The 27149-nt window shown below is 44.3% G+C and overlaps 1 protein-coding gene across 1 annotated transcript in view; it reads left to right on the forward strand.

Moving 5' to 3' along the window:
* The window catches only part of BRINP1 (BMP/retinoic acid inducible neural specific 1), a 251185-nt gene that overhangs the window by 193913 nt on the left and 30123 nt on the right, over positions 1–27149 (forward strand). Inside the window, exons 6-7 of the mRNA XM_029613795.1 lie at positions 15301–15537; positions 24672–24894. Of these exons, the coding sequence (XP_029469655.1) occupies positions 15301–15537; positions 24672–24894 (460 nt within the window). The remainder of the gene's footprint in view (positions 1–15300; positions 15538–24671; positions 24895–27149) is intronic.

Consider the following 27149-nt stretch of genomic DNA (forward strand, 5'->3'; position numbering starts at 1 on the left):
CATACTCTTTCATCTGGTTTTCCATCTTATTTCTCTAAATTCTGAACTCCCTATACTCCATTACGCGCATTACGGTCATCTCAAGCTGGTTTGCTTTATATTCCTCCTCTATCAGTTATGCGGTTGGAATCCACCAGGGAATCATCATTTAGTGTTCAGGCTTCTTCATTATGGAACACTTTACTATTTTATATTCGCTCTATATTGGATTACTTGAAGTTTAGAAAAGCTGTTAAGTCCTGGCTCTTTATTAAGGCATTTGATAATATCTAATTTGATGCCTGTTGAAAGTCCATTATGATAGTCCCATTATGCCATGTAGATAAGGCTCTTGAATGATGATTGTATTATGATTGATGTTTTATTCATGTGACTTTTTTATTTTATTTTAAGTTTTATGTAGTCTTTGCATTGTTTGTAATGTTGTTTTGCTTGTATTTACTTTTATTGATAATTATGATTGTTTTTATTGTACTGCCATTTGGATAACATGTTTGATCAAGTGGGATATTAAGTCTTATTGAAATGAAAAATGAAATGAAACTGAACATTTTCATCAATTTTCCATCTTTAGTCAGTAAAAGTTGAGTTGGAAAGCATCAGTTGTTCCAGTGTGATTATTACTGCTGTACTGAGACTGAAAGGTTGAATTATCTAATGAACAATGCTCAAGGCTTAGGAACTAATCCCTTCCATCCAAAAAGGGAATCTTAGACTTTTAGAAAGGGTCAACATCAGGAGAGGAAAGTTACACTTAAGCTCATAATAGCAGGTGTAGTCTTTGGGGTCTTGTGAAGGGAAATCAGCCCAGGGGTTTCAACAGAGCAGTTATGAGCTTGTAAGTGGTGTGGGCAAGCCAAGATAAATCTGATAATGTAACTGATAATGTTAAGATGGCCAAAGAAGTGGATAAAGTGACAGCAAAAGCCAGAAAGTTGCTTGACTCCACAGGGAGAGGAATAGTCAGCAGAAAAAAAGGTGATATTGCCCCTGTATAGGTCCCAGGTGATTCCTCATTTGGAATACTGTGTACGATTCTGAAGACCGCACCTTCAAAAGGATATAAAAAAGATGGAGCCAGTCCAGAGGGTGACGATTGAAATGGTCAGTGGTCTTTGTTCTAAAGCATGTGGGAATAGACTTAACAATCTAAATATCTACAACTTAGAGGCAAGGCTAGATAAGGGAAATATGACAGAGACATTTAAATATCTCAAAGGTTTTCAGAGGAGGCTCTAAAACAAGGGGTCATGGGATGAGGATGAATGGTGGTAGACTCAGGAGTAATCTTAAGCCATATTTCTTTACAGAGAGGGTGGTGAATGCATGGGACTGTCTCCTAGTGGAAGTGGTAGAGACAAAAACAGTATTTGAATTCAAGAAAGAATGGGATAAATACAAGGGATCTCTCAGGACCTGATAGGAAATATAAAGCTAAATTAATTGGGCAGGTGGGCAGTCTGGATGGGCCATTCCATCTTTTTCTGCCATCATGTTTCTATGTTTCAAAGTCAGAAATGGCCTACCAGAAGAACTGGTGAAGGCCAGTGGTTTTAATAGATTTTCGGCATGTTTGCAGGTTAGAGATGGGTAAAGGGTTGAGAGATCAGGTAAAAGACAAGATTAAGGGGATGGGGTAAGTGGTGTTGGATTGCATTTGGGAATTAATATGCACATCTAACCAAAGTGGAAAATTCTCAGCTGGGCAGACTGAATGGCAACAATTTTGTTGTTTTACAGACTGGACTATAATTTTATAGAGTGAATTCTTCTTAAAAGCAAATGTCTTTGCCACACAAAATTCATTGTTAGAGAAAGTAAGGTTTTCCATTTAATTTGTGTCTAAAAGCATCTTATAAAAACATATCAGCTATATTCTGCAGTAAAAAGGACATAAACATGCATTTTTCTCACTTCTGCCTTTTTAAGATGCAATTACAACTTAATTTCTTCATATATTTGCAAATAAGGGAAGAGCAGGTGGTGAATGTTTAAAGTAATGATTCAATTTAAAATAGCTTGTCTTGTCCAGTGAATGTTCATCGTGCAGAAAAGGTTCATCTCTGCAGTAGGGTTTTTTCCTCCACTGAGGCACACAGCAAGTTATCGGATGTGCCGGGAATGTCACTGTACAATATCAGGGGGTTCATTTTAAAAGGGTTGACTCTGTCAGGGTTTCATCCTCCTATTTATATTCCTTATTTTCATTTTGTTCTGGTTTTGGATTTTTTTTGGCAATATTTTTGTTCCATTTTATTGGGGGGGGGAGTTCCCCTTTTGATTCATTTTTTTTACAGGTAGAACGCACTATGTGGAAATAGCACAGGGCAAAACGATTTTAGTGTGCGCTGTTTACTAACAGTATGTGCTTTTTCTCAAAACAAAAAATGAAAATAAAAAATCTGAAATTTTGGGGATTTTGTTTTATTTCAGAACCAAAATGAAATAAGAATTAATGTCAATATTTCTTATATTGCTTCAAACGAATGCTGACCCCCCCCTAATGAAAACCGAAAGGACATGCACAGTGACCACTGATTAGGTTCTTTATGCTTTTGAATGTGAAGCAAGGCAAACCCTTATCTAACGGACCACCAGTAGAGTGGCCTTTTGTTTAGAAAAGTGGACTGCGTGGCTCAGCCATTTAGCACAAGGCTACACAAATCCAGATCAAAATGGCAGCGATCAGCTGAAAACTTCTTGGTAACCTACCTGAAATGAGTTGCGGCCTCAGGTGCCTACTACATCACAGAAACTATCCCAGTACAGTTTGCAGGCAGTCTCAGAAGAGAAGTCGAAAATTGAACAGGGATGGAGATTCTTATGGATGATTTCCCCCAGAGTAGGGTGGAAACATTAAGGCAGAGCAGTGTGAAGATGTTTGCCTTAGCACAGTTTGCCTTAGCACAGTTTTCAGGGTTGTTAATCCAACATATTTGCTAATTTCTTTTTTTTTAATTTTCTGTTTATTAATTTATTCAAATTTTACAAAGAATGTACTCTTTGCACAGAAACAAAGAAACAATAACTTTTTCAATATTTTCACAGTTCAATTGTTTAAAATATAAAGAAAAACAATTTTTCTAAACATGACCCCTAATATAGTATGCGGGGGCTTATGCCAGAAATATGAGGAAATTGAACACAAAGAAACAATTTCTTTAAAGAATAAGCTTAATATTTATGGCTATTCCTTTCCTTATGACTCACTTGTAGTATTAACCTGAACTATGGGATTAGGCAAAACTTTTTTCTTGTTATCCAAAAGTGCCTTCAATTGCTCAGGAACTAAAAAAAACATAGGTAACATTATCCATGTTCAGTATGCAATGACACAGATATCTAAGCATGAATACAGCTCCCATGGAGTGGACTTCTTGCCTCATAGCAAGAAACCCTCTCTTCCTATCTTGGGTAGCTTTGGCTAGGTCGGGGAACACTTGTACAACTTTACCCATGAACTCTACTCTCATATTTAGAAAATAATTTCTCATGACTAAACTGAGATCCTGTGAATATATAAAGGACACTAAGGGCCTCATTTTCCAATATCGCATTGGTATCACATGCGATACCAAAAAAGGAGTGTACCTTATGCTAATAAGCATGTGTATCGCAAATTGCACTATCAGCTATGCGAAAGGCTGTTATCGCAAGTTGCGCTATTAGCCCAATTTGGGCTACATTGCCAGTATATCGTAGTTCACGATGTCTCCTGACAGGCCTGTTTCAGTATGAGAGAGAGAGAGAGAGCCTTGCCATAGTGCCTCCTCCATATGGGAGGCCCACCTAGTAACTCGAGGTGAGGTTTAAGTATTAGTGTAGGGGTTAGGGGCCACTTTCACATTCAAAGTGAGACGTACGAACAGAACAGTGGTCTCTTGTGAAGATTTGATGACCTACAGAGTGAGGAAAAAGATGAGATTTGTGCAATGTTCTCTCAACCTAGCTTGATGGACTCTCTACCTGGGTAACATCGTGAACCGCGACAAACCTGTAGCGCACAACGTAACGCAAATGAAAGAGGTGTAGTTATTGGCCGCGTTAGGAGCCGCGCTAACAGTGCGGCTGTTTCGCGGCACACGATAAATCCTCCCTACTTTACATTTCCTCCGCCCCAACTCTGCCCCCTGAATACGAAATTAAAAATTTGCATTTGCAAATCGCGTTAACTGCTGTTAGCGCGATTTGCGGAATTATCACACGCGGTAACTCCTTGGAAAATGAGGCCCTAAGAGGGTTGCCCTCTCTATTATCTCAGAAGTAAAAGTCTCTAAGAACTCAGTCAAATTTGCCATATCAATCATAGGTGCCACATCTTCTTCTCTTGATGTTACATGTGGTAGAAAATATACCTTGTTTAAAACTGGTATATTTTCTGGTGCAATTTTTAATACCTCAGTCATGTATTTCTTTAATATTATCCTTGGTTGTTCTCCCAGAACCTTAGGGAAATTAATAAACCTAAGGTTCAGGTGTTGATCTTATTTTCCATTTGTTCCATTTTCCTATTCAGGATAACATGATCTTGCACCAGTGCCACCTGAGTATCTTGAAACTTCTTAGTTTGATCCTCTAACTGCTGGATCCTCTGTTGTTGATTCACATATCTTGAGTTAAAGTCCTGGGTAACAGTTTCCAATTGTAAAGAAACACTTTTTTGCTGCTGGGAAAATTTTTGTAGTGCAAACCCCAATTGCGCCATCAGCCCCCATAGGGAGTCCATAGTTACTACAGGAGGTTTAGGAAACATGGCATTTGCAGCTTCAGACTCCACAACTTCACCAGTTAAGGCATTCAAAGAAAACACAGTCTCAGGAATCAAGCTTGCTGCTTGCAAATCTGCCAGCGTTTCCCCTTCCAGGCCTTGTTCACTTCTCCCACTTCCCACGGTGACTCCCACAGTTGCATAGACTTGTCCCGTTGGGGTCGTTTCTGCACTCACCGGGCTTGAGAAGTCCTGGAGAATCGGCACTGGAGGCGTCCGGGGAGCTCAAGCTGATCTCTCCAGGGTCGACTGCGGCTCCTCCCGCGGTCACCTCAGCGGAGCGTTGCTCCCCCTGCTTTGAATAGCCTGCAGCGAGCTCGATAATGGTCCGCTGTCCTGAGGGGAGAGAAGGGGCTGTGAGGTACACCCTTATCCTCCCTTTTCACTTCGGGGCCATCTTTAACGAAAGAAACAAGAAAATTAGATGAAAATCGGGCAGTGTCCTGAGCCATGCTGCTATGTCCCCGCCATCTTGGCTTCACCCTTATATTTGCTAATTTCACTAGCAAAAAAAAAAAAGTAAATTAGTTCCTAAATATTGCTGTTTATAACCTGATTCACTAAGGCCATTCTCCCCTTTTTGTGTTGGAAAAATATCTTGATTAATCAGGCCCTGTGCAATTCAGATTCAGTTGGCCCTGTCCAGAAAAAGTTACCTAAACTTCTTTGTCTAGTTAACTTTATCCAGATATATAGACCAAATCTGTACCCACTGAATATCTGGTCTAATGTTTCCCAGACACAGTTGTCTGGGTAACTTTAAGACAGCTATTTGTCTGGACAGTGTAACCCAGGTATCTTTATCCGGCCAACACTGAACATTAGCTTTGCCCAGTGTAAAACAGCATTCCAAAAGCACCCCCTGCACCACCCAGAGAAAATCTAGCTGGTGAACAGGGGGAAGGAATTTAAGATGTCAGGGTTTTCCTAGCTAATTTTGGATAGAGTTGGCATTGCCACCCTCTATACAGAAATGTAAATGCTTTGTCAAATGTCTTATATTTGTACTGTGTCCTATTTTATTTTATTTATGAATTGTTGTACCATCATTTTTAGGAAATAGTAATACAGACTGTTTACATTAAATTCAGTTAATTCCGAAAGTTAGCTTGACAAAGCTTTTGAATATGGACATCTTAGTGCCCCACCAGGGGATAATATTTCTTGGAATGAAAGGATTAATATAGTATTTCGAATAGCATTTTCCTGTAGCTCACTCCGAGGAGAGAAGCGTTACCAGCAGCGTGCTGCAGGGATTGGTCCTTGGGCCAGTTCTTTTCAACATTTTTGTGAGTGACATTGTGGAAGAACTGTTGGGGGAAAAATTTGTCTTTTTGCGGATGATACTAAAATCTGAAACAGGATCAGCCAGGATGGTGTGGAAAGTATGAGGAGGTTGGGGTGGGGATCTAGCAAAGTTTGAAGAATGGCAGAGAATCTGATCGCTAGGATTTAATGCTAAAAAATGTAGAGTCATGCATTTAAACTGCAAAGCCCAAGGGAGCGGTAAAGTATGGGGTGAAGTTCTTCTAAGCACAATAGAAAAGAGGGCTCTGGGGGTGATCATAGCAGATAAGCTTAAGGTGGCCATAAGGCAACAGCAAAAGCCAGAAAAATGCTTGTCACGGGTCAGCAGGCTAGAATCAGGGAGCACCCCCGCAGAAGCAGTACAGGACAGCAGGGCAGGACTGGAGCTGGTCTTTTACATAACCAGCCCTCTTCCCCGCATGTTAAGCCCTTGGGTTCTGGGGGGGCCGGTAGGGCTTGTCCTCTACAGCAGCGGTTCTCAACCAGTGTGTCGCGGCATACCAGTATGTCCCCAAGAACACACAGGTGTGTCGCCAAATTTGCAGGTCCCCCTGCTGACCCAGGTGCTCCCCCTACCGATTCGAAATAGGTTCTCTGCCCAGGCTTAATGCTGGCAGCCCGGGTGGAACGCAGCAGAACAGCTGGAGTCAGCGGCACCGGCGTGCTCTCTTCTTCCCGCCCCCCCCCCCCCCGGCCCGGAAAAGGAAGTGGTGAGCAGCGGGTGCATGTGCGGGAACTAGAGACCATGCTAGTGCAGGCAGCATCGGCCCGAAGAAAAGGAGAGGCACGGCCTGAAAAATGAGCAGCGCAGGTCGGAGTAAGATGAGGAACAACGTCAACCCTCGCGGCCAATGGGACTCCTTTCTCTGTAAGGGCTGAAAATGAAGGAGGTTGCTGCTGCTGCTGCCGCTAGTTCGGGGGGGAGGGGGGGAGAGTGAGTGAATGAGCAAGCATGTGTGTTTGACATCCTGTGTGTGTGTGTGTGTGTGTGAGATAGCATGTATGTGAATGATTGAGAGCCTGTATATGTGAAAGAAAGTATGTGTGCGATTGACAGCCTGTGTGTGAGAGATAGCATGGATGTAAGTTTGTGATTGAGAACCTGTATGTGTAAGTTTGTGATTGAAAACCTGTTTGTGTGAAAAAGTATATGTGTGTGATTGAGATCCTTTGTGTGTGAGAGAGATCATGTGTATGTATGATTAAGAGCCTGTGTGTATAAGTAAGAGAGAGAGCATGTGTGTCTGTGTGTGATTGAGAGCTGGTTTAGGTGAGGATGTGATTGAGAGCATGTGTGAAAGTGAGAGAAAGAGACAGCATGTTTGTAAGCATGTGAATGAGAGTCTGTGTGTGAGAGAAAAAGACAGCGTGTATGTGTGCGATTGAAAGCCTGTGAAAAGATAGTCAGCATGTTTGTAAATGTGTAAATAAGAGCCTATATAAGTGAGAGAGAAAAAGCAAGTGTATATGTGAGCGATTGAGAGCCAGTGTGAGAGAGAGAGGAGAAAGTTGCAAGCAAACCATCCCTCCTCCTGCTAATTCAAAACAATCTCAGGGCACCTGGATATCAAATGTTCCCAGGTATGCAGAGCAAAACATTTTTTATATCCTTATTATTTTTCATTATTGGGCCTTTGTGTCTGCTATTTTGAAATATTTTATTGGTATCTAGAAATTTTTTATATGAGTTTTTAATTATTGGATATTCCATTCATCAGCTGTTTTGAAATAATCTGTTCTTTTTGTTTGTATGGTTTTGCTGCTATTGATTATATATTTTTTTATTTGTTTTATAAGGACTGGTGATGTTTCTTTTTTTTCCTTTATTACACTGCTTACAGAGACTCTGGCGTGTTGCGGTTTCCAATTCAGTTTTTGCCTGCATGTTTCTAGTTATGCGTTTTGGTCTCTTTATTCTTTGTTAGGTGAGGGTCAGCACATGTGATTCAGGTGAGGTTTTCTGCTGGCGTGTAGTTTGTGTAGGGCTCTATAGCAGTCTGACTTGGTCCGTTTTCCTAATAGGAGATGTATTGGTGTCTTAAGGCCTGGTGTACTATTTTCAGTCTTGTATTTTTTAGGTAAGGTGGTTACTGTTTAAGTGCTGGAAATTGGTACTGTTTTGATGTGGGCTGTTTACTATTTATGCAATTTCTGTTCAGACAGAAAACGTATATTTTATTCTTAAGAATAAAAATAATACTGGACCTTTATTTTTTATTTCCGCCTTGAATTGTAATGAGCAGTGTGTCACACATGTGAGCATGGTCTGTCAGGTGTGTCACGATGGGAAAAAGGTTGAGAACCACTACTGTACAGAACATCATGGCTGGAGTAGACATTGACTGGAAGCTGGAGACAGGTACAGGCTGGATGCTGGGGTCAGGCACAGGCTGGGAGTTGGATGTGGGTACTGGCTGGGAGCGGGATGCAGGCACTGACTGGGGCTAGATCTAGGAGCTGAGACTAGGTTCAGACTGGGAACTGGGATAAGGTACAGACTGCGAGCTGGGGCTAAATGCAGACTGGGCTGGAGACAAGGCTGGAATTGAGGGCAAGGCCAGGATCAGAGGCAAAGACGAGGCCTGAGAAAATATACAAGGGACTGGACTGCACTGGACAGGGCAAGACAAGGACAGACTGGATGAGAACTGGATCCAGCAAGACAGGCGTGGACAAGGACTGGACTAGACAGGCGACAGGGAACAAGAAAGCCCAAAAGGCTGGGCAAGGAAACTCTAGTAGGCCCAGAGGCTGCAAGGCAGGACAGAGAAGCCCATGAGGCCACAGCGCAAGGCAAGAAAGCCTGGAAGGCTACAGAGTAAGACAGGGAGCCAAGATAGACCACAGAACAAGGCAAGAGGTTAAGAGAGGCCACAGAGCAAGGCAAGAGGTCAAGAGAGGCCACAGAGCAAGGTAAGAGGCCAAGAGAGGCCATATGGCAAGGTAGGAGGCCTGGGTAGGCCACAAGAGAAGATAGAGGGCCTGGATAGACCATAAGGCAAGGCAGGAGGTCTGGGTAGGCTAGAAGGCAAAAAAGAATAGCAAGAAGGAAGTGGCCAGGTCAAGGAGCCAAGGTGTCTCAATGAAGAGGCACTGAGAGATTGGACATGCTGGGTTAAGTAGGCTTCGAGCTGAACCATCAAGGAGATAACTTGTGCTAATGGGAGCAGGGCTCGCTGAAGACCTCTGCTGGTGGGGAGGCTGCATAGCAGGCAGAACTATGACACAGGGAGGATGCATAGCAGGCAAATCTGTGACAATGCTTGGCTGCATAGGGAGAGGAATGGTCAGTTGAAAAAAGGAGGTGATATTGCCCCTGTATAAGTCCCCAGTGAGACCTCAATTGGAATGCTCTGAACAGTTCTGGAGACCACACTTTCAAAAGGATATAAACAGGATGGTGTCGGTCCAGAAAATGGCCACTAAAATGGTCAAAGATTAAAGCATATGGGGACAGACTTAAAGATGCAAACATGTATACCATTGAAGAAAAGCAGGATGTAAAATATGATAGAGACATTTAAATACCGCCAAGGTTTCCATGCAGAGGAAAGGAGGCTCTAGAATGACATAGTCATAGGATGAAGGCAAAAGAGGCTAGACTCAGGAGTAATCCGAGGAAATATTTCATTTCAGAGAGAGTGGTGGATGCATAGAATAGCCTCCCCATGGAGATGGTAGAGGCAAGGACAGTATCTGAATCCAAGAAAGCATGGGATAAACACAGAGGATTTATGAGGGAGGGTAGAGATTTGAAATCTGAATAGTTGGTAAGGATGGGCAGACTAGATAGGCCGTATGGTCTTTTTCTGCGGTCATGTTTCTATGTTTCTAATATTGGTTTTATAAGATTGCCTGAATTAAATTCTTCAGGTCTGGGTGCTAGATGAAGATTTACATGACCGCAACTCCAACTATTATGTAATACCCCTAGAATTACTCTTTAGGTATTAACCATTCAGTATTTTCAATACTAAAAATGAGGTTGAAGTTGCTGTGTTGTGCTAATAGTGCAGATGACATCACAATGTACACTGATACAAAACAATATCTGTCTGTCTCTAATGAGATGCAAGATGACATTTTAAAGTGATTCATTAAAGGCCTGCCCAAACCCGAATGACTTATTATTGTAACGTTTCTCCATTTTACAAAAAGACTAGAGTCTTCCGGTTGAGGGGAACTTTCTGAATGGGGACAACTTTCTCCCAGTATTAAAAAAAGAGGTATCTGGGAATTTGACACACAGCAATAGCTCACACTGATTTAGAAAAGGAGGCATGAAACATCTCTCTCAGAATGAAACAAGAATTAATTCAGTGGTTTTGGTTTTGGTCTTCTTTTGGCTGTAATAGCTGAAAGGTGAATTTTAAAAGCCCAGCGTGTACTAAAACTGGGAAATATGTGCTCAAGTTGGGCTCATGCATGCCAAGCGGATTTTAAAAGTCACTCAGATAGGTGTGCACTTGCTGCTGTGCATATAAATGGGCTTGGTCTGGGTGGGTCATGGGTGTTCCTGCATTCAAATGTGAAATTTTTGTGTAAATACTTACATGCACTGGTGCATTCTGGGGTCCCCGCTGTGTAACTTTACTTCTGCTATGGATGACATGTAAAACAAAAATTTCTAGGCAGATCAGCAGGGTTTTACAGGTCAGGGCTAACAGGGGAGGCTATTAAACTAGGGGGCTTTGGAAGTCCTATCCCTTACCTGGGCGAATTACATATGTTATGGCTGGCGTCAGTCTCGAGCAAGCACTCGAGGCTTGGCATACCAAGGCTTTCTAGGTGGAAGAGAAGTGAGGTGTGCCCTTGCAGTGGTGAAGATGGTTCAGGTCCCGGCCACTCCGCCGACCTACATGCCCCGGGAGACCACACTATTATGATGGCAGGCCGGACGGAGGTCAGGTTGGCACAGGACTGAAACGGAGAAAGCAAGGCCTTGGAACTTGGAGCAAAGCATAGAGGAGTTCAGGACGAAAACAGAAACAAGAGGCACCCTACCAATCCATTGCCAACGGGTGGCCCCAATGGACGGTCGCGGACCACACTGTCTCCTTCGTGCCCTACACAGCCAAGAGGCTTGTCGCGGACCACGAGAAGAGCGAGAGAAGCTCGGGAAGTCACTCAGCCCAGGGTAGTGGAAACCCCTCGGGTCCTCCAGAGATGGAACTAAGAATCAGAAGCAAGAGTCTAGGAACTCGGAACAGAAGCAGGATCTCTCGGAGGCATGGGTTCCACATCCTGGAGCATCAGGACTGGAACATCAGGAGCAAGCAAGAACATCAGAACTGGAACACCAGAAGCAAGCAGAAACATCAGGAAGTCCAAGGGAGACACAGCCTAGATAGACTAGCGCCATTGCTGAAGCAAGGACTGAGTGAAGAGGAAGTCCTTTTATAAGACAGGAACAAGCAACTCCCTGGGAGGAGTTCAGATGGGCCACATCTGGCTGGCCCTATAACTGGAGAGAAGAACTGCGGGCCGACCCCTAGGGAGAAGGGGTGGCCCAAACCAGTAAGTCCAGGCAAAGACTGAAGCAAGCCTCAGGCAGGCACCGAGGACGTCGAAGGCCTCCCCAGCCATGGAGCAAAAGCTGGGCAACCAGATCAGGCGAGACCCCGGCTTTGGAGCGGCCTCCAGAGGAAGGTGAGAGGCCTCCCGTAGCTCCAGCTATGGGAAGAATCGTAACAACATAAGAACATAAGAAATTGCCATGCTGGGTAAGACCAAGGGTCCATCAAGCCCAGCATCCTGTTTCCAACAGAGGCCAAACCAGGCCACAAGAACCTGGCAATTACCCAAACACTAAGAAGATCCCATGCTACTGATGCAATTAATAAAGTGGCTATTCCCTAAGTAAACTTGATTAATAGCCGTTAATGGACTTCTCCTCCAAGAACTTATCCAAACCTTTTTTGAACCCAGCTACACTAACGACACTAACCACATCCTCTGGCAACAAATTCCAGAGCTTTATTGTGCGTTGAGTGAAAAAGAATTTTCTCCGATTAGTCTTAAATGTGCTCTTGCTAACTTCATGGAATGCCCCCTAGTCCTTCTATTATTCGAAAGTGTAAATAACCAATTCACATCTACTTGTTCAAGACCTCTCATGATCTTAAAGACCTCTATCATATTGCTAATGCGTTGATGCTCATGTCTTTTAAAATCCCTCCCACTTATGCGGCAATTGCGCACATAGACGCAAATCTACTTAAAATTGCATGCGCATTCAGGCTACTTTATAATGTGTGCGCATATACATGTATATGTTATAAAATGGCCACGTCCCTAGGTGCAGCCCAACGAACACATACACATGTGCACCCATGTGCCAGTTTAAAAGTTACAGTCTATGTGTTGTGAGGCACCACCTTGTGTCTGATACTCTTATGTGAAGAGAGTGAAGACAATGCAGGCTGGTGGTTTACAGACCACACTTCCTTGTTCTCTCCCCCCACTATGTGTACTTTCCTTATTGTAAGAGGAGCTCTTAGGGTCAGAAAGATGAAGAAAGGCTCATCCCAGTTGGTGACAAAGAGGATTCTGTCAGGCCGATACAGTAAAGTGCGCTTTGGCGGAGTGCACTGTTAGTCCGTGTTTAGCCACGCGTTTTCGACATGCTATTTTTACCCCTCATATAATAAGGGGTAATAGCGCATCGAAAACGCGTGGCCAACCCCCCCGAAACTAAAAACGCCTGCAACATGCAAATGCATGTTGATGGGCCTATTAGTCATTTCCGCGCAATACAGAAAGAAAACGGGTAGATTTTTAAAAAGTACGCCCTCGCGTACTTTTGTTCGTGCATCAGGCGCAAACAAAAGTATGCCGGATTTTAATAGATACACGCGTAGCCACGCGTATCCTTTAAAATCTGGGGTCGGCGCGCGCAAGGCTGTGCAAAATTGGCAGCCTGCACGCGCAAAGCCTCGCAGCCTGCCTCCGTTCCCTCCGAGGGCGCTCCGAAATCGGAGCGGCCTCGGAGGGAACTTTCCTTCCACCCCCCCGCACCTTCCCCTCCCTTCCCCTACCTAATCCACCCCCCTACCTTTGTTCAAAAAGTTACGCCTGCCTGAGGCAGGCATAACTTGCGCGCATTCCCCGGCCCGGGAGCAGTTTCGGAGGCTTCAACCAAACCCCCGAAACGCCCCCAGGCCAGAGCCACGCCCACAGCCCCACCCATGGATGACGCACCACCACGGCACGCCCCCGACATGCCCCCAACACGCCCCCCACAGGAAAGCCCCGGGACTTACACGCTTGCATGCACCACTGAGCCTATTCAACATAGGCTTGACGAACGCAGGGGGAACTTGGGGCAGGTTTTCGGGGGGTATGCGCGTATCTTATGCGCGTACCCCTTTGAAAATCTGCCCCAAAATGTGCAGCGAAGCCGCACATTTTATCTATATTTATTTATTTTAAAATGTTTGTATACCGCTTTTACAATCAGGAGATTAATCAAAACGGTTAACAAAAATAAAACATACATAATTTAGAGATAAAAACTTAAAAGATTTTACTTTCAGAAATTAACGCCTGCCAAAAGGCAGGCATTCATTTCGGCCAGCACCAGGAAAGTGTACAGAAAAGCAGAAAAAACTGCTTTTCTGTACACCCTCCAACTTAATATCATAGTGATATTAAGTTGGAGGCCCCAAAAGTAAAAAAAAATTAAAAATTGAAAAAATAAAAATAAAAATCTGCCCAGGGCTCGCGGGTTGGAAGACAGACATTCAATTTGCCGGCGTCCGTTTTCTGAACCCGTGGCTGTCAGCGGGCTCGACAACCGACGCCAGTAAAATGAAGCGTCGGCTGTCAAACCTGCTGACAACTGCTGCTTCTGTCAAAAAGGAGGCGCTAGGGACGCGCTAGTGTCCCTAGTGCCTCCTTTTACCGCGGGCCTTCATTTACATAAATTTATTTACTGGATCGGGCGCCCAGGAGAATGGGCGCTCGCCCACTCTCCCGCGAAGTTTTTCCGTGAAGGAGCTACAAGTATAGAGGCAGCCTCCTCAAAGCATAGCACAGTAAGTAGAGGTACAGTGAGTCTTTGGTAGAGGTTTTCAATAGGGATGTCCATTTGTTTGAAACAAGATGAACAACTCAATGACATTGTCTATGTTGTTTTATTTTGTTTCTGAAACAAAACAGAAATATAAAATGTTGTATTTTCTCTATTGTTTTTAGTTTACACTGTTTGCAAATAGTGCACGCAGGTACCCATAACAAACAGCATAATCCAGGAGTCCCCAGAGGTGGGAAGGGGGGAGGACAGGGGGTCAGAAGACCCCTGAGTTCTGAGACTCAAATCTTTTCTTTATTGGTTTTGGAAATTAGTGCATGCTATTTGCAAATAGCATGTACTATTTTCTAAAACAAAAACAAAAAAACCTTAAAAAAAAAATCAAAAAAGAGCACATACTGACATAATAAACTAAACACAATTTTTTGCTGTGCACACCCCTAGTTTTCAACTGTGTCCTGTGTTCCCTCTAACCGGGATAGGCACAATGAATGTGCATGAGATAGATCTGCATATAGTGGAGGCAATGGCTGCAAATCTATATTATGCATATTCATTGTGAATATTCTAGAAACTCAACTGGGGTTAGGAAGTACTCAAGAATAGAGTTGAAAATCCTTGGTGTAGACCATTAAAAAATATGAGCTGCTGAAAGGTTCCTATAGCCTCCAAATGGATTGCTTTTCTGGTCTGATCAATGTGAAAAAAGTCCCAAAGCTCTATTTGGATACAGTATGCCTCACTGGTAACCATAGCTATGGCGAAAGTCTCCTCTAAAACTAAGGGTAGTTTGTAAATTAGAGGTATTTCGAAGACAGACCTATTTCCAGTGTAGAGACAGAGCATAAGGAGTTAAAGGCATGAAGACTCGGTCTCTGTTTACCCAGGAGCTCTGTGGATTAAAGGTATCTGTGTTGTCTGATTCAGGGCACCTTCCAATTTGGGTTTGTGCTCAGCAAACTGTGCCACACTTTCTTGGGGTTGTGGATGTCACGACCTTTTAACGGTTCACAGATGTTGGTAGATCTCAGCTCAGCAACGGTGCTGAGTTGAAGGCATAAATCTTGTGCCCCATATTTGCTGATCATGACAAGTAGAAAGAAATCCTCTTTTCTCACTATGTCAGCTCTATGGCTGTGAGTCAAACAGGTTTTAACCTTTAAAATGTTCTACTTTTTCTTCACATGTCCAGGTCTCCAGATAATCTTCCCACAGTATTTGCAGGAGAAGTTTGTCCAGTCAGCACTGAGTTACATCATGTGCAATGGGGAAGGCGAGTATGTGTGTAGAAACAACCAGTGTGCGTGCCAGTGTGCTGAGGAATACCCACAATGCAACTGTCCTATCACTGACATCCAGATCATGGAGTATACCCTAGCAAACATGGCCAAGTCCTGGACTGAATCGTATAAGGACTTTGAAAATTCAGGTAAAAGAATATAACATAAAACATCAGGGTTATACAGCAGGGTGAACAAAGCACAGTGAGGAGGATTTTAACTGGATCTCATGCTAGAGGTTATATAGCCCTTGTTTTAAGGGAGTTAGATTGGGTACTATTCATTTGGAGAAGAAAGTTTAAAATAATCTCCAGTTGGTTTATAAATGTTTTCATTCTGCTACTCCTTCATATATTGATATTTTCATGCTAGGGCCCTACGTTCTGCAAGTGCCTTCGCCTGCGCAACTGATGCTTCAGTTAGCCAAAAAATCAGGGGCGGATTTTAAAACAATACGCGCACCGGTACTTTTGTTCGCGCCACCGGCGCGAACAAAAGTACACCAGATTTTATAAGATACGCGCGTAGCCGCGCGTATCTTATAAAATCCGGGGTCGGCGCGCACAAGGGGGTGCACATTTGTGCAACCTGCACGCGCCAAGCCCAGCGCGGCCTGCCTGTTCCCTCCGAGGCCGCTCCGATTTCAGAGCGGCCTCGGAGGGAACTTTTCTTCGCCCTCCCCCCACCTTCCCCTCCCTTCCCCTACCTAACCCATCCCCCCGGCCCTATCTAAACCCCCCCCACCTTTGTCGGCAAAGTTACGCCTGCTTTCAGCAGGCGTAACTTTGCGCGTGTTGCCGGCAGCCCCGCTCCGTCCTCCGGTCCTGGGGGCATGGTCCGGAGGCCTTGACCACGCCCCCGGGCCGGCGCCACGCCCCCAGGCCCGCCCCCATAATGCCGTGGCACGCCCCCGAAATGGCGCGTCATTTTGGGAATGCCCCCGGACACGCCCCCTCCCTCCCCGTTTCGAAAGCCCCGGGACTTACGTGCGTCCCGGGGCTTTACGTGCGCCGGCGGCCTATGCAAAATAGGCGCGCCGGCGCGCAGGGGTTTTAAAATCCGCCCCTCAGGTTTTAGTTGTATAGCACCTTATTTTTGGAAAGCATTACCTTATGAATGTTCTTTTCAGACTTCTTATTTAAGCTTTAGAGAGAAGGTAAAATCCTGGTTATTTGAACAGGCATTTTCATCTTGAGCTTCAAACAGGGATTTTTTTTTTCTTGAGGGATTCAGCTTTTTTTAATTTGTTAAACAATATAAAAATAAATCCCCAAACACCTAACCTACAGAATATGTAGTAAAAAAAAGGTAGGTGAGATACTTAAAAACAATAGTTAAACTGGCTTCATAAAAACCTGTAATTTAACACTCAACAAAGGCGCAAGGCATTTTTTAAATGCATATAAGTATAAAAAATTGAAAAATAAGAATAATCACATGCTGGTATATGATTTTCTCATACCTGTTTCTTCACTCGTTTTAGACTATGTACCTTTGTTGAGTTTTAAATTACAGGTTTTTAAGATACCAGTTTAACTATTGTTTTTGAGTATCTCACCTACCTTTTTTCTTAATTTGTTACTATTTTATCCATTTTCATTTATATAGATATAGCTGGGGATGTATTTATGCTCACGCCCTGCCCCCTTTTGAAAACTTCCCAAGATGTAAGTGCTTTGGGATATATGCGTGTATCTTGGCGGCTTTTAAAATCCACTCGGCACATGCAAGTCCGACTTATTCGTGCCTCCCCTAATTAATGCGCATGACGGACTTTTAAAATTCACCTTTATCTTCATATTCTGAAAGGTACATGGACTCAGTTTGCTTCTAGTAATGTCTGAAGAAGACATTTCTAATCCTGTGTGTTCCTATATTTAATATTCATGAGAAGGAATTGTTTTTATTAGGGTTTAATCTCTAAGTCAAAAACAGATGGATATCACTTGATACACAAATGTCATTATGTTACAGATCACTATTTTTTAAGAAATGTTTTCAAATATTTTGCATTAAAATTAATGTTATGGTAATACATACACAGAACAAAATCTTGATATAACAAATTCACCATATTCTTTCAAAGCACTGAACTACTTGTCTGTTAAAGTAACAAGAGCAATACACTGCACTGTAACGTTTTTAGGATTGCACAACCCCCCCATTTATTTTTTTCATTTGTGGGGAGAGGCTTTTTCCTGTCGATAGCAGGGCTGAATTAGCCATGCTGTCTGGGAGCGCCTCGCGACCGGTCAGTAGGCGGAGTTTTCTCAGTACAGAGTTTTGAACTCTGTATGGCTGCGCGGTGAGCTTCCCGTGTGATTGCCTTGTTACCTCAGTCTCTTTTTTTCCGCAAGCAAGTCTGCACGCGGGGTTTTTCTCCTCCTCGTCTCTGAAGAGATTTTTTTCTCAATTTTTTTATCTTCTTCATTTCTTCTGGGCTGTGATGGCTCCTAAGCCATCCGGTTTTAAATACTGCCAATGTGGTAAGATTATGTCCATTACAGATGGACATAATTACTGCTATATATCCTGGGACCGGAACATGACCAAGTCTCCTGCCGGGACTGTATGTCTGTATGTGGCTGTATGTCCCCCAGGGCACAAAGAAAACACATGGAAAAAATTGCGCTGCTAAATATATCATCCACACAGTCTTCGCCGGGACCGTCGAAGAGACCAAAGAAGACTCCATCTAAAAGGTCTGCTTCGCTAGAGGGTACATTGGCCAGGTCGGTCAATCCACCAGGGCCAGTGAAGGAACTTGAGGCCACAACTCCTCTTTCACAGAAATCCCCTCATGAGTCGCGTGGGTTTCAGTTCACTGAACCCACTCGAACCCGCTCATCGACGCCGAGAAAGATGGCTCATAGAAAATCAAATTGGCCGAAGCAGGACGGTGGGTCGGAGCTGAGATACGCGCACGGCGCATCAGCGCATAGCTGGGCGCACAACTCACCGGCGCACAAGTCGGTGCCCGAGGCCTCGGCACACAACTACGCGCACAAGACATCGGCGCACAGCTATGAGCACAAAATATTGGCGCACAGCTCTGACGACACATCGGCGCATAGTGGCGCGCACATTACAGGGGCGCAAGACGGTGCATGCAACGATACGCACAATGCATCAGCACACGGATTGGCGCACAAAGGTGCATCTAAGCGCGCAGCACCGATTCCACACGACGTATCGAAGCAGCATGTCTCAAAACATGCGAAACTATCGATTCAACCTCGAATTCCGACACCCTTGACACCAGTCTTGACGCAGGCTACACTACTAAGTCAGGAACATCTTAAAAAGTCACAAAAAACTAAGCATGTAATATCTACAACACCTGGTGTGACAGATTCTCACCCACAGTTGGAACTGGTCTCTGTCCATGACACTGCCACATCTAGCGAGGGTTCAGATTCTGATGGATCTTCTCTTAGTAGACCACAACCCCCTCTGCTTCTCTATAACTCAGGCCTGCCTCCTCAAGATGAGCTCATATCAGCAATGCCTTCAGGAATGCGGCCATTTCAGGGACCTTCACAACCTCTAGCATCTAAAGCGATGTTACAGATTTCGCAGGCGTTAAATACTTTCTTCCAAGAACTGAACACAGCACACCCTCAGCCTTCACTTGCGCCTTCTCAGCCTTTGCCACTTGCATCGCCAACTCCACTCCTTCCATCTCAGCCGTTGGCACCATCTCCAATTCCAGGCCGACCAGACACTCCAGACTCACCATGGACATCGTCGCTGGTTCATCTACAGGGTTCCCATCTGACCCTCCAGAAGGACTCCCGGAACCTTATTCCCCTCCCGAAGACTTGTCCTACGCAAAGTTCATCGAGAAAGTGGGCTCTATTTTAAACATCGAAACGGGAAAGATCCCTGATCCTAGGTCAGAGGTGTTAGGGATACTGAAAATATTCAAAATGCCTCCAGAACCAACAGCTTTACCACCACATACTAGAGATGTGAATCGTGTGCCAGATCGTCTTAACGATCAGATTCGGCTGCGGGGGGGCTCAAATCTGATCGTTAAGATATGTGAATTGGAATCGTTTCCGATTCCAATTCACATTTTTTTAGGAGGCCCGCACCGCAAAAAAAACAAAAAACAAACACATTCGACCCTTTAAATCGACCTCCCGACCTGACCCATCGCTAATTATTTTTTTACGGAGGCCCGCGCCGCAAAAAAAACAAAAAAACCCATCCGACCCCTTAAATTGACCCCCCCCCCTCCCGACCCGACCCATCGCTATTTTTTTTTTATGGAGGCCCGCGCCGCAAAAAAAAAACAAAACCCATCCGACCCTTTAAATCGACCCCCCCCTCCCGACCCCCCCAAAACCTTTTAAAGTTACCTGGTGGTCCAGGGGGGCCTCGGGAGACCTCGGGGAGAGATCCAGGGGGGCCTCGGGGAGAGGAGAGATCCAGGGGGGCCTCGGGGAAAGATTTCCCAGGCATCACCTGTTCTAAAAAAAAAAAAAAAATGGCGCCGATGCCCCTTTGCCCTTACCATGTGACAGGGTATCCGTGCCATTGGCTGGCCCCTGTCACATGGTAGGAGCACTGGATGGCCGGCGCCATCTTTAAAGATGGCGCCGGCCATCTTTACTCATCAGCCCATAGTATAATATGGGCTGATGAGTAAAGATGGCCGGCGCCATCTTTAAACATGGCGCCGGCCATCAGCCCTTAGTATAATATGGGCTGATGAGTAAAGATGGCGCCGGATATCCAGTGCTCCTACCATGTGACAGGGGCCGGCCAATGGCACGGATACCCTGTCACATGGTAAGGGCAAAGGGGCATCGGCGCCATTTTTTTTTTTTTTTAGAACAGCTGATGCCTGGGAAATCTTTCCCCGAGGCCCCCCTGGATCTCTCCCCGAGGCCCCCCGAGGACCCCCTGGACCACCAGGTAACTTTAAAAGGTTTTGGAGGGGTCGGGAGGGGGGGGGTCGATTTAAAGGGTCGGATGGGTTTTTTTTTTTCTTGCGGCGCGGGCCTCCGTAAAAAAAAAAATAGCAATGGGTCGGGAGGGGGGGGTCGATTTAAGGGGTCGGATGGGTTTTTTTGGGTTTTTTTGTGGTGCGGGCCTCCGTAAAAAATTAATTAGTGATGGGTCGGGTCGGGAGGGGGGGGGCTCGATTTAAAGGGTCAGATGGGTTTTGTTTTTTTTTTGCGGCGCGGGCCTCCGTAAAAAAAAAATAGCGATGGGTCGGGTCGGGTCGATTTAAATGGTCAGGGTGGGTTTAGGGGCTTTTTTGGTGTGCCCTATTTAACGATACAATACAAATGCCCCTGATGATAAATCGTGGGCATTTGTATTGTATCGTGCACTCTAATGATTTTGGACGATTTTAAAATTATCTGACAATAATTTTAATCATTCAAAAACGATTCACATCCCTACCACATACAGTGCTGGATACAGTTCTTCGTGAAATGTGGGACAAACCATTTACCACTGCATCCTCATCAAGGAAAACAGACTTAAAGTATCGCATGCGGAATTCCACAATTTACGATTCCAGACAGCTGCCACATAATTCAATAGTAGTGGAATCTGCACTCTCAAAGGCAAAACGGTCAAAACGTCATTCCAATTCACCACCAGGAAAAGACCATAAGTCTATGGTCGATTTTGGCCGTAAGGTATTCCATTCCTCCATGTTGGCAACAAAAATTCAACATGTCTTCAGAGATTACGTCCCTTATGTTTAACCTCTGAAAATACTCTGCCATAACCTTTTACAGACATGGAAGAAGGGCTTCACCATCTACTTCGGTCTGTCCATGAGTCCTTTGAGTCTACTGCAACGTCCTCGGCTAGGTTATAGCGGCCAGACGGATGGCGCGGTTGAGAGCAAGTGCAATTAGAGAGGATGTTCATGATAAGTTAGTGGACATACCGAGCCTGGGTGATAATCTTTTTGGTGAGAAGTTTGGGGAAACCGTTACTCTTCTTAAAGAACAGAGTACCGCTGTACTATCACTCACATCTCCAACGAACCCCCATACCTCGTCCAGGAAATTTTACCCTTCCTTCAGGAAGAAGTCCTACCCAAGGCTACCCTTTAAGCCATATAATACCTATCGATCACAGAATTATTCCCACCAAAGATACCAACCTCAGGCCCATCAATCCCGTGGACGACCTCATCAACAAAGGCCAGCACCTCCTCAAAAACAGACTTCATCTTTTTAAGCTATCCCGAGCCACCTCTACCACCTTACATAGGAGGTCACCTTCAACTGTTTTATGACAATTGGGAGACGATTACTTCAGATGCTTGGGTGCTGAACATCATAAGGGAGTTATGAGGATCATATCCGCTATGTCTCAGATACATTTTTGAATATTAGCGGAATGGCAGGGTAGGCATATAGTAAGCCCTCTGACCATGGAATGAGGAAGGCATCTGGAGCGTGATGCAGTTTGCTGGGGCAACCCGATGATAGATCTCTTTGGCACAGAGCACAACCGTCAAACAAAAATATTTTGCTCCATTTACCCGAGCAAACTGCATCACGCTCCAGATGCCTTCCTCATTCCATGGTCAGAGGGCTTACTATACGCCTACCCTGCCATTCCGCTAATATTCAAAAATGTATCTGAGACATAGCGGATATGATCCTCATAACTCCGGCACGGCCAAGACTGCCCTGGTATCCGTACCTCATGCGACTATCCATTTTCCCACCAATTCCACTGGAGAACCATCCACATCTGTTGACTCAGGAAGAGGGATCCCTCCTTCATCCACTGCATCAATCCCTCCACAGCTGGGAGATTGAAAGGCAATTACTAAACCATCTGGGTCTGCCAGCTCCACTTGAAGATATTCTAATTGCATCCAGAAAACCTTCAACTAGACGTAACTATGCAGGAAAGTGGCATCGTTACACGGAATGGTGCGAACAAAGAAAGCTAAACCCTTTCTCATCAACAGCCACACAACTCCTGGAGTATCTTCATACACTCTACCTTGCTGGTTTAGTGCTGGCTTCAGTTCATGTGCATGTTAGTGCTATTGCAGCTTTCCACCATGCTCACAATGGACTTCCCATTTCCAACCATCCGTTAATCTCCAGATTCATGAGGGGCATGCTACGTCTAAGGCCACCGGTGTCAAAACCACCTATACCATGGAATCTCAATATAGTCCTAGAACAACTAATGCTGCCTCCTTTCGAGCCATTAGATTCATGCCACATCAAATACCTAACCTGGAAAACGGTCTTTCTAGTGGCTGTCACATCAGCACGGAGAGTAAGTGAACTAAAGCTTTGGTTCACTATTCTCCTTATTTAGAATTTTACCATGATAAGGTCACTCTTTGGCCTCATCCTACCTTTCTTCCTAAGGTAGTATCGGCTTTCCACATAAACCAGTCAATTACATTGCCAATCTTTAAACCTAAACCTCATCATAATGACCGAGACAAGCTTCTGCACTCTTTAGACTGTAAAAGAGCATTAGCTTACTACAAACACAGAACTCAATCTCAAGGCAGACCATCTCAATTGTTCCTCTCCTTTAACCCTAATAATCCAAACCAGCCTATCTCCAAAAGAACCATTGCTAGTTGGTTATCTCAATGCATTGAATTCTGCTACAATAAACGTTTGCTGTTTTTGAGCAACAAACCGAAAGCACACCAGAGACGCGCAACAGCAGCATCTGTTGCACATTTGAAAAGAGTTCCGCTGCTGGACATCAGCAAAGCGGCAACCTGGTCTTCTCTTCATACTTTCACATCTCACTACTATATCGGACAACAAGCAACTTTCGATGCAGCTCTAGGTTCGGCAATTTTGTCAACCCTTCATGATGAGTAAGACTGTCTACCTTTATTGGAGAGTAGTGTCCTCAATTGGAAAAACTTATTATATGGACACAACCGGGGAGCTTGGGACTCCCAGACAGCATGGCTAATTCAGCCCTGCTATCGATGAGAAAAAGCAAGTTTGCTTACCGTAAACGGTGTTTCCGTAGATAGCAGGATGAATTAGCCATGCGATCCCATCCCACCTCCCTAGACAGTCTACAGATTTTACCAAAAATGTTTTCCATATACATCTCGCTTGGCTACAAGAGACTGAGGTAACAAGGCAATCGTGCGGGAAGCTCACCCCGCAGCCCTACAGAGTTTAAAACTCTGTACTAACTGAGAAAACTCCGCCTACTGACCGGCCGCGAGGCACTCCCAGACAGCATGGCTAATTCATCCTGCTATCTACGGAAACACCTTTTACGGTAAGCAAACTTGCTTTTCATTTTCTGGTTTGTTTAATTTTTTTTTTTAATTTTATTATTTCATTTGTCAAAAAAAACAACCCCTAAACAAAAAACCCAAACTGATAAAAAAAAGAAAAAGAAAAGTAGGCCTCCCATGCCCCTGGAAATCCCCTCCTGCCCTGCAAAAAGTGAAACCAGGGCCCTGATCTGACCAGCAAGCGGCTTCCCTGGGCCCCTCTGACCCTTACTCCTGGCTCAAAAACAAATCTAGCCCAGTACCTTGGCCTACCCTGTTGGTCATCCCCGGGCCCAGTTAGGGGCTCCCTTTGCCCCTCCCACCAACACATTTAAATATACCAAGGCTGGGGTGGCCCCCATTTACCACATTCCCCGGTCCTGGGAAGTTCTAAAGGGCAGGAGAGAAGCCACTCGCTCTCACCCAGGTCTCAGGTGCCAGAGTGATGTTCCTACCCTGGCAGATTTAAACAAAGGAAGGGGGGGGGGGGGGGGGGGGAGCAGGAGGATCTGAAGAGGCCCCGGCTGGGCCCAGATCTCATTAGATTAGTTTTGTTGGCAGGTAGTGGGAGTTAACGGGAACAGGGGAGGCCTCTGGCTAGGCCTGGCCCAGGTTTACTTTTTTGAAGGGTGGGAGTGGGTTTCCAGGGCTTAGGAGACTCCCCTTTTTTATAATCAGTTCTATTTTTATGTGTTTGTTTGTTTTGAGGAGCTTTTTCTATTTAATGTTTTTTTTTTCTGTTTGGCAAACTTTCCATGGCATTTGAACTCTTTTCTTATGTCCTACTTCTGGGATTATGTGTGCATGAAAAAACTTTCATTTCATTTCGTTTTGTTTTGTTTTTCTTTTATTATTTTCTTTTCTTTCATGTCTGCATTGTAGTACATTTTGTCTTTTTGTATCATTTCAATTGGAACTACGTGAAATAAAACAACAAATGCCAATGTGTATTTTCGATGTTGTTTCTAATGACTGCATATCCCTATATACTTCTTCAATCATAGCTGTATTTTAATGCAGATGAATTCAAGTCATTCATGAAAAGATTACCAAGTAACCATTTCCTGACCATCGGAAGCATACACCAGCACTGGGGTAATGACTGGGACCTGCAGACCCGCTACAAGCTTCTCCAGAGCTCTATGGATGTCCAGCGGCAGAAGATTCAACGCACTGCCCGCAAGCTCTTTGGCCTCAGTGTTCGTTGTCGGCACAATCCCAATCACCAGTTGCCTAGGGAAAGGTAAGAACATAGATCTAAGGATCACAGGCACTTTAATTAGGAGGGAATTCTTCTTCCATCTCTGAATCATTCTGGTTTTGGTTGCTCATTCATGGATACATTTTCAAAGACTTAGGTGCCTTCTACACAGATAAAACTGGCGTCATCTTGTCGAAGTCAGCCATATCTAGCTAATGGTTTTGTATCCATCTGAAAGGCTGTACTTACCGTACTTTTGATTGCATAGAAAAGAGACATTTTGAAAAGCATGCATGCTGTAGACAAGCCAATAACTTTATACTTGATGCCATAGTTTTATAAGGTATAAGGCTACACATGTACTTTTTGCAGTATTAATAAGATGATATTCCAACACAATGTATGCAAGGAATTTGTATTAAAATATCAGTGTGTTTGGTGCAGGATTAAAAAGTCCACGCGCACTTTTGCCATTAGGCGCTTTCCTGGTGGCCGGGCTGCTCTGAAAATGTGCTTGGCGTGCACGTGGCCTGGCCACATGCATATCTCCCAGTATTGGCGTGCACCGGGGATTTAAAATTCCCCCGTTGGGCTAATCATGCTGGAATTTTTCATTTTGTTTGGGTTTTTGTTCAGTTTTTTTTTTGTTTTGTTTCATTTTGAAACAAACCCCCCCCCCCCCCCAAATATCATGTTTTAGTTCCCTTCTTCTCCTCACCCTTAAATTAACCCTAACTAGCATTTTTTTTTTTTAACTTACCTGCTCCTTTGGAGCAGAAGTGAGTTACACGTGCTGGCAGTTGGCCAGCGCGCGCTTCCCTGGGACAGGGCCTAATGGCCCCTGGCCTGGCTGGCTGCTGCCTCGCCCCTTCCCGCCCCTCCCATGCCCTCTGGCCTGCCCCTTTTAGCTGGCCCGGCACTTCTGCGTGTATCGGGGGTTATGCGCATGGCTGGGCCCTTTCGAAAGTGCGCACAGGGCCCGGCCACGCGCATAACCTCTTTACACGCGTGGGCCTTTTAAAATGTGTCCGTAAGTGAACCCAAAACCCAGTGATACAAATTTAATATATTATTTCACCCATATATCATTTTTCAATTATTTTCTAAAAATTATATTTATATATATATATATATATTTTTATAACCTCCTAAGGATGTAGAAAAGAAATTACAGAAGACATTCCTGATCTGGAGGTACTTTAAAGTGTATGCACTGCAGGAAGAATATCAGTTGAGGGTTGCAAGTGGGGCATCTCATAAATACTGGTATGCAACATCATCTGCAGAAGCAGAACCCGCTAGCATTTGCATCAGGGGAGGGTGGCAGCACTAATTTGGGGACCCATTCTACCAGTTAAAGTAAAAAGCCAGAGGAAAGAGGTTGAAAAAGGGAAGACTTTTCCCTAAGCTGATCCCAAGGTCTCTTCCCGCAGTCATGTGGCAGATCAGCAATCCCCATCTATGCATCTGATCCAGCAACCCATTACAGAAGAAATGGGAAGGTGTTCCATAGCAGTGTTCCAGGCAAGAGGCAGGCAGCCTCTAAAGTAGTAACGAGGAGTATCGGGAGAATGATTGCCCTTTCTGACTAGTCCTTGCAGGCAGGAGGGAATGTGGGATTTAAGCATCTGTTGCCTGTGTTAGTCTCCTCTAAGACTACATTTATTTATTTATTATTTAAAATATTTGTAGCCCGTGCCCTCCAAAGCTCAGGGAGGGAACAGTGCAATGCACACATTATAATAAAAACATAAAAATCAACAAAACAAGCATACACCACTAATGCATACTTATAAAGTGAACATAGTTAATCAAGTTTCTGGTAAAATAGTGAGATGTTAATCTGATGTTTGAAATGTCTATTAAATAAGGCAGTTTCAGGAGCTTTCTTAAAATCTTTAACCACGCATGACTCGCTAACCTGTGTTGCAAGAGCATTCCAAATGATAGAGCCTGCGATTGAAAATGCTCTATCACGTATTTCTGACAGATATGCTTCACGAGGAGAAGAAATGTTCAGAAGGTTTTGAGCAGAGGAGAGTAGAGCTCAAACAGGGGCATGAATTTTCAGGGTTGACGTGATCCAGAGTACATTTGTGTGTCTCAATAAAAATTAAATATCATAACGGCCACTTTATATTTAATTCTTTGGTGGATTGGGAACCAGTGAAGTAACTTTTGTGTTTTAGGGATGTGGTCTCGTAGATTTGTACCTGTTAACAAACGTGCAGCTGCATTTTGTACTAGTTGGAGTGGTTATAAAGTATTGTCAGGGAGTCCAAAAAATAAAGAATTAC

The sequence above is a fragment of the Rhinatrema bivittatum genome, chromosome 8 (assembly GCF_901001135.1).
Source record: "Rhinatrema bivittatum chromosome 8, aRhiBiv1.1, whole genome shotgun sequence".
Taxonomy (NCBI): Eukaryota; Metazoa; Chordata; class Amphibia; order Gymnophiona; family Rhinatrematidae; genus Rhinatrema; species Rhinatrema bivittatum.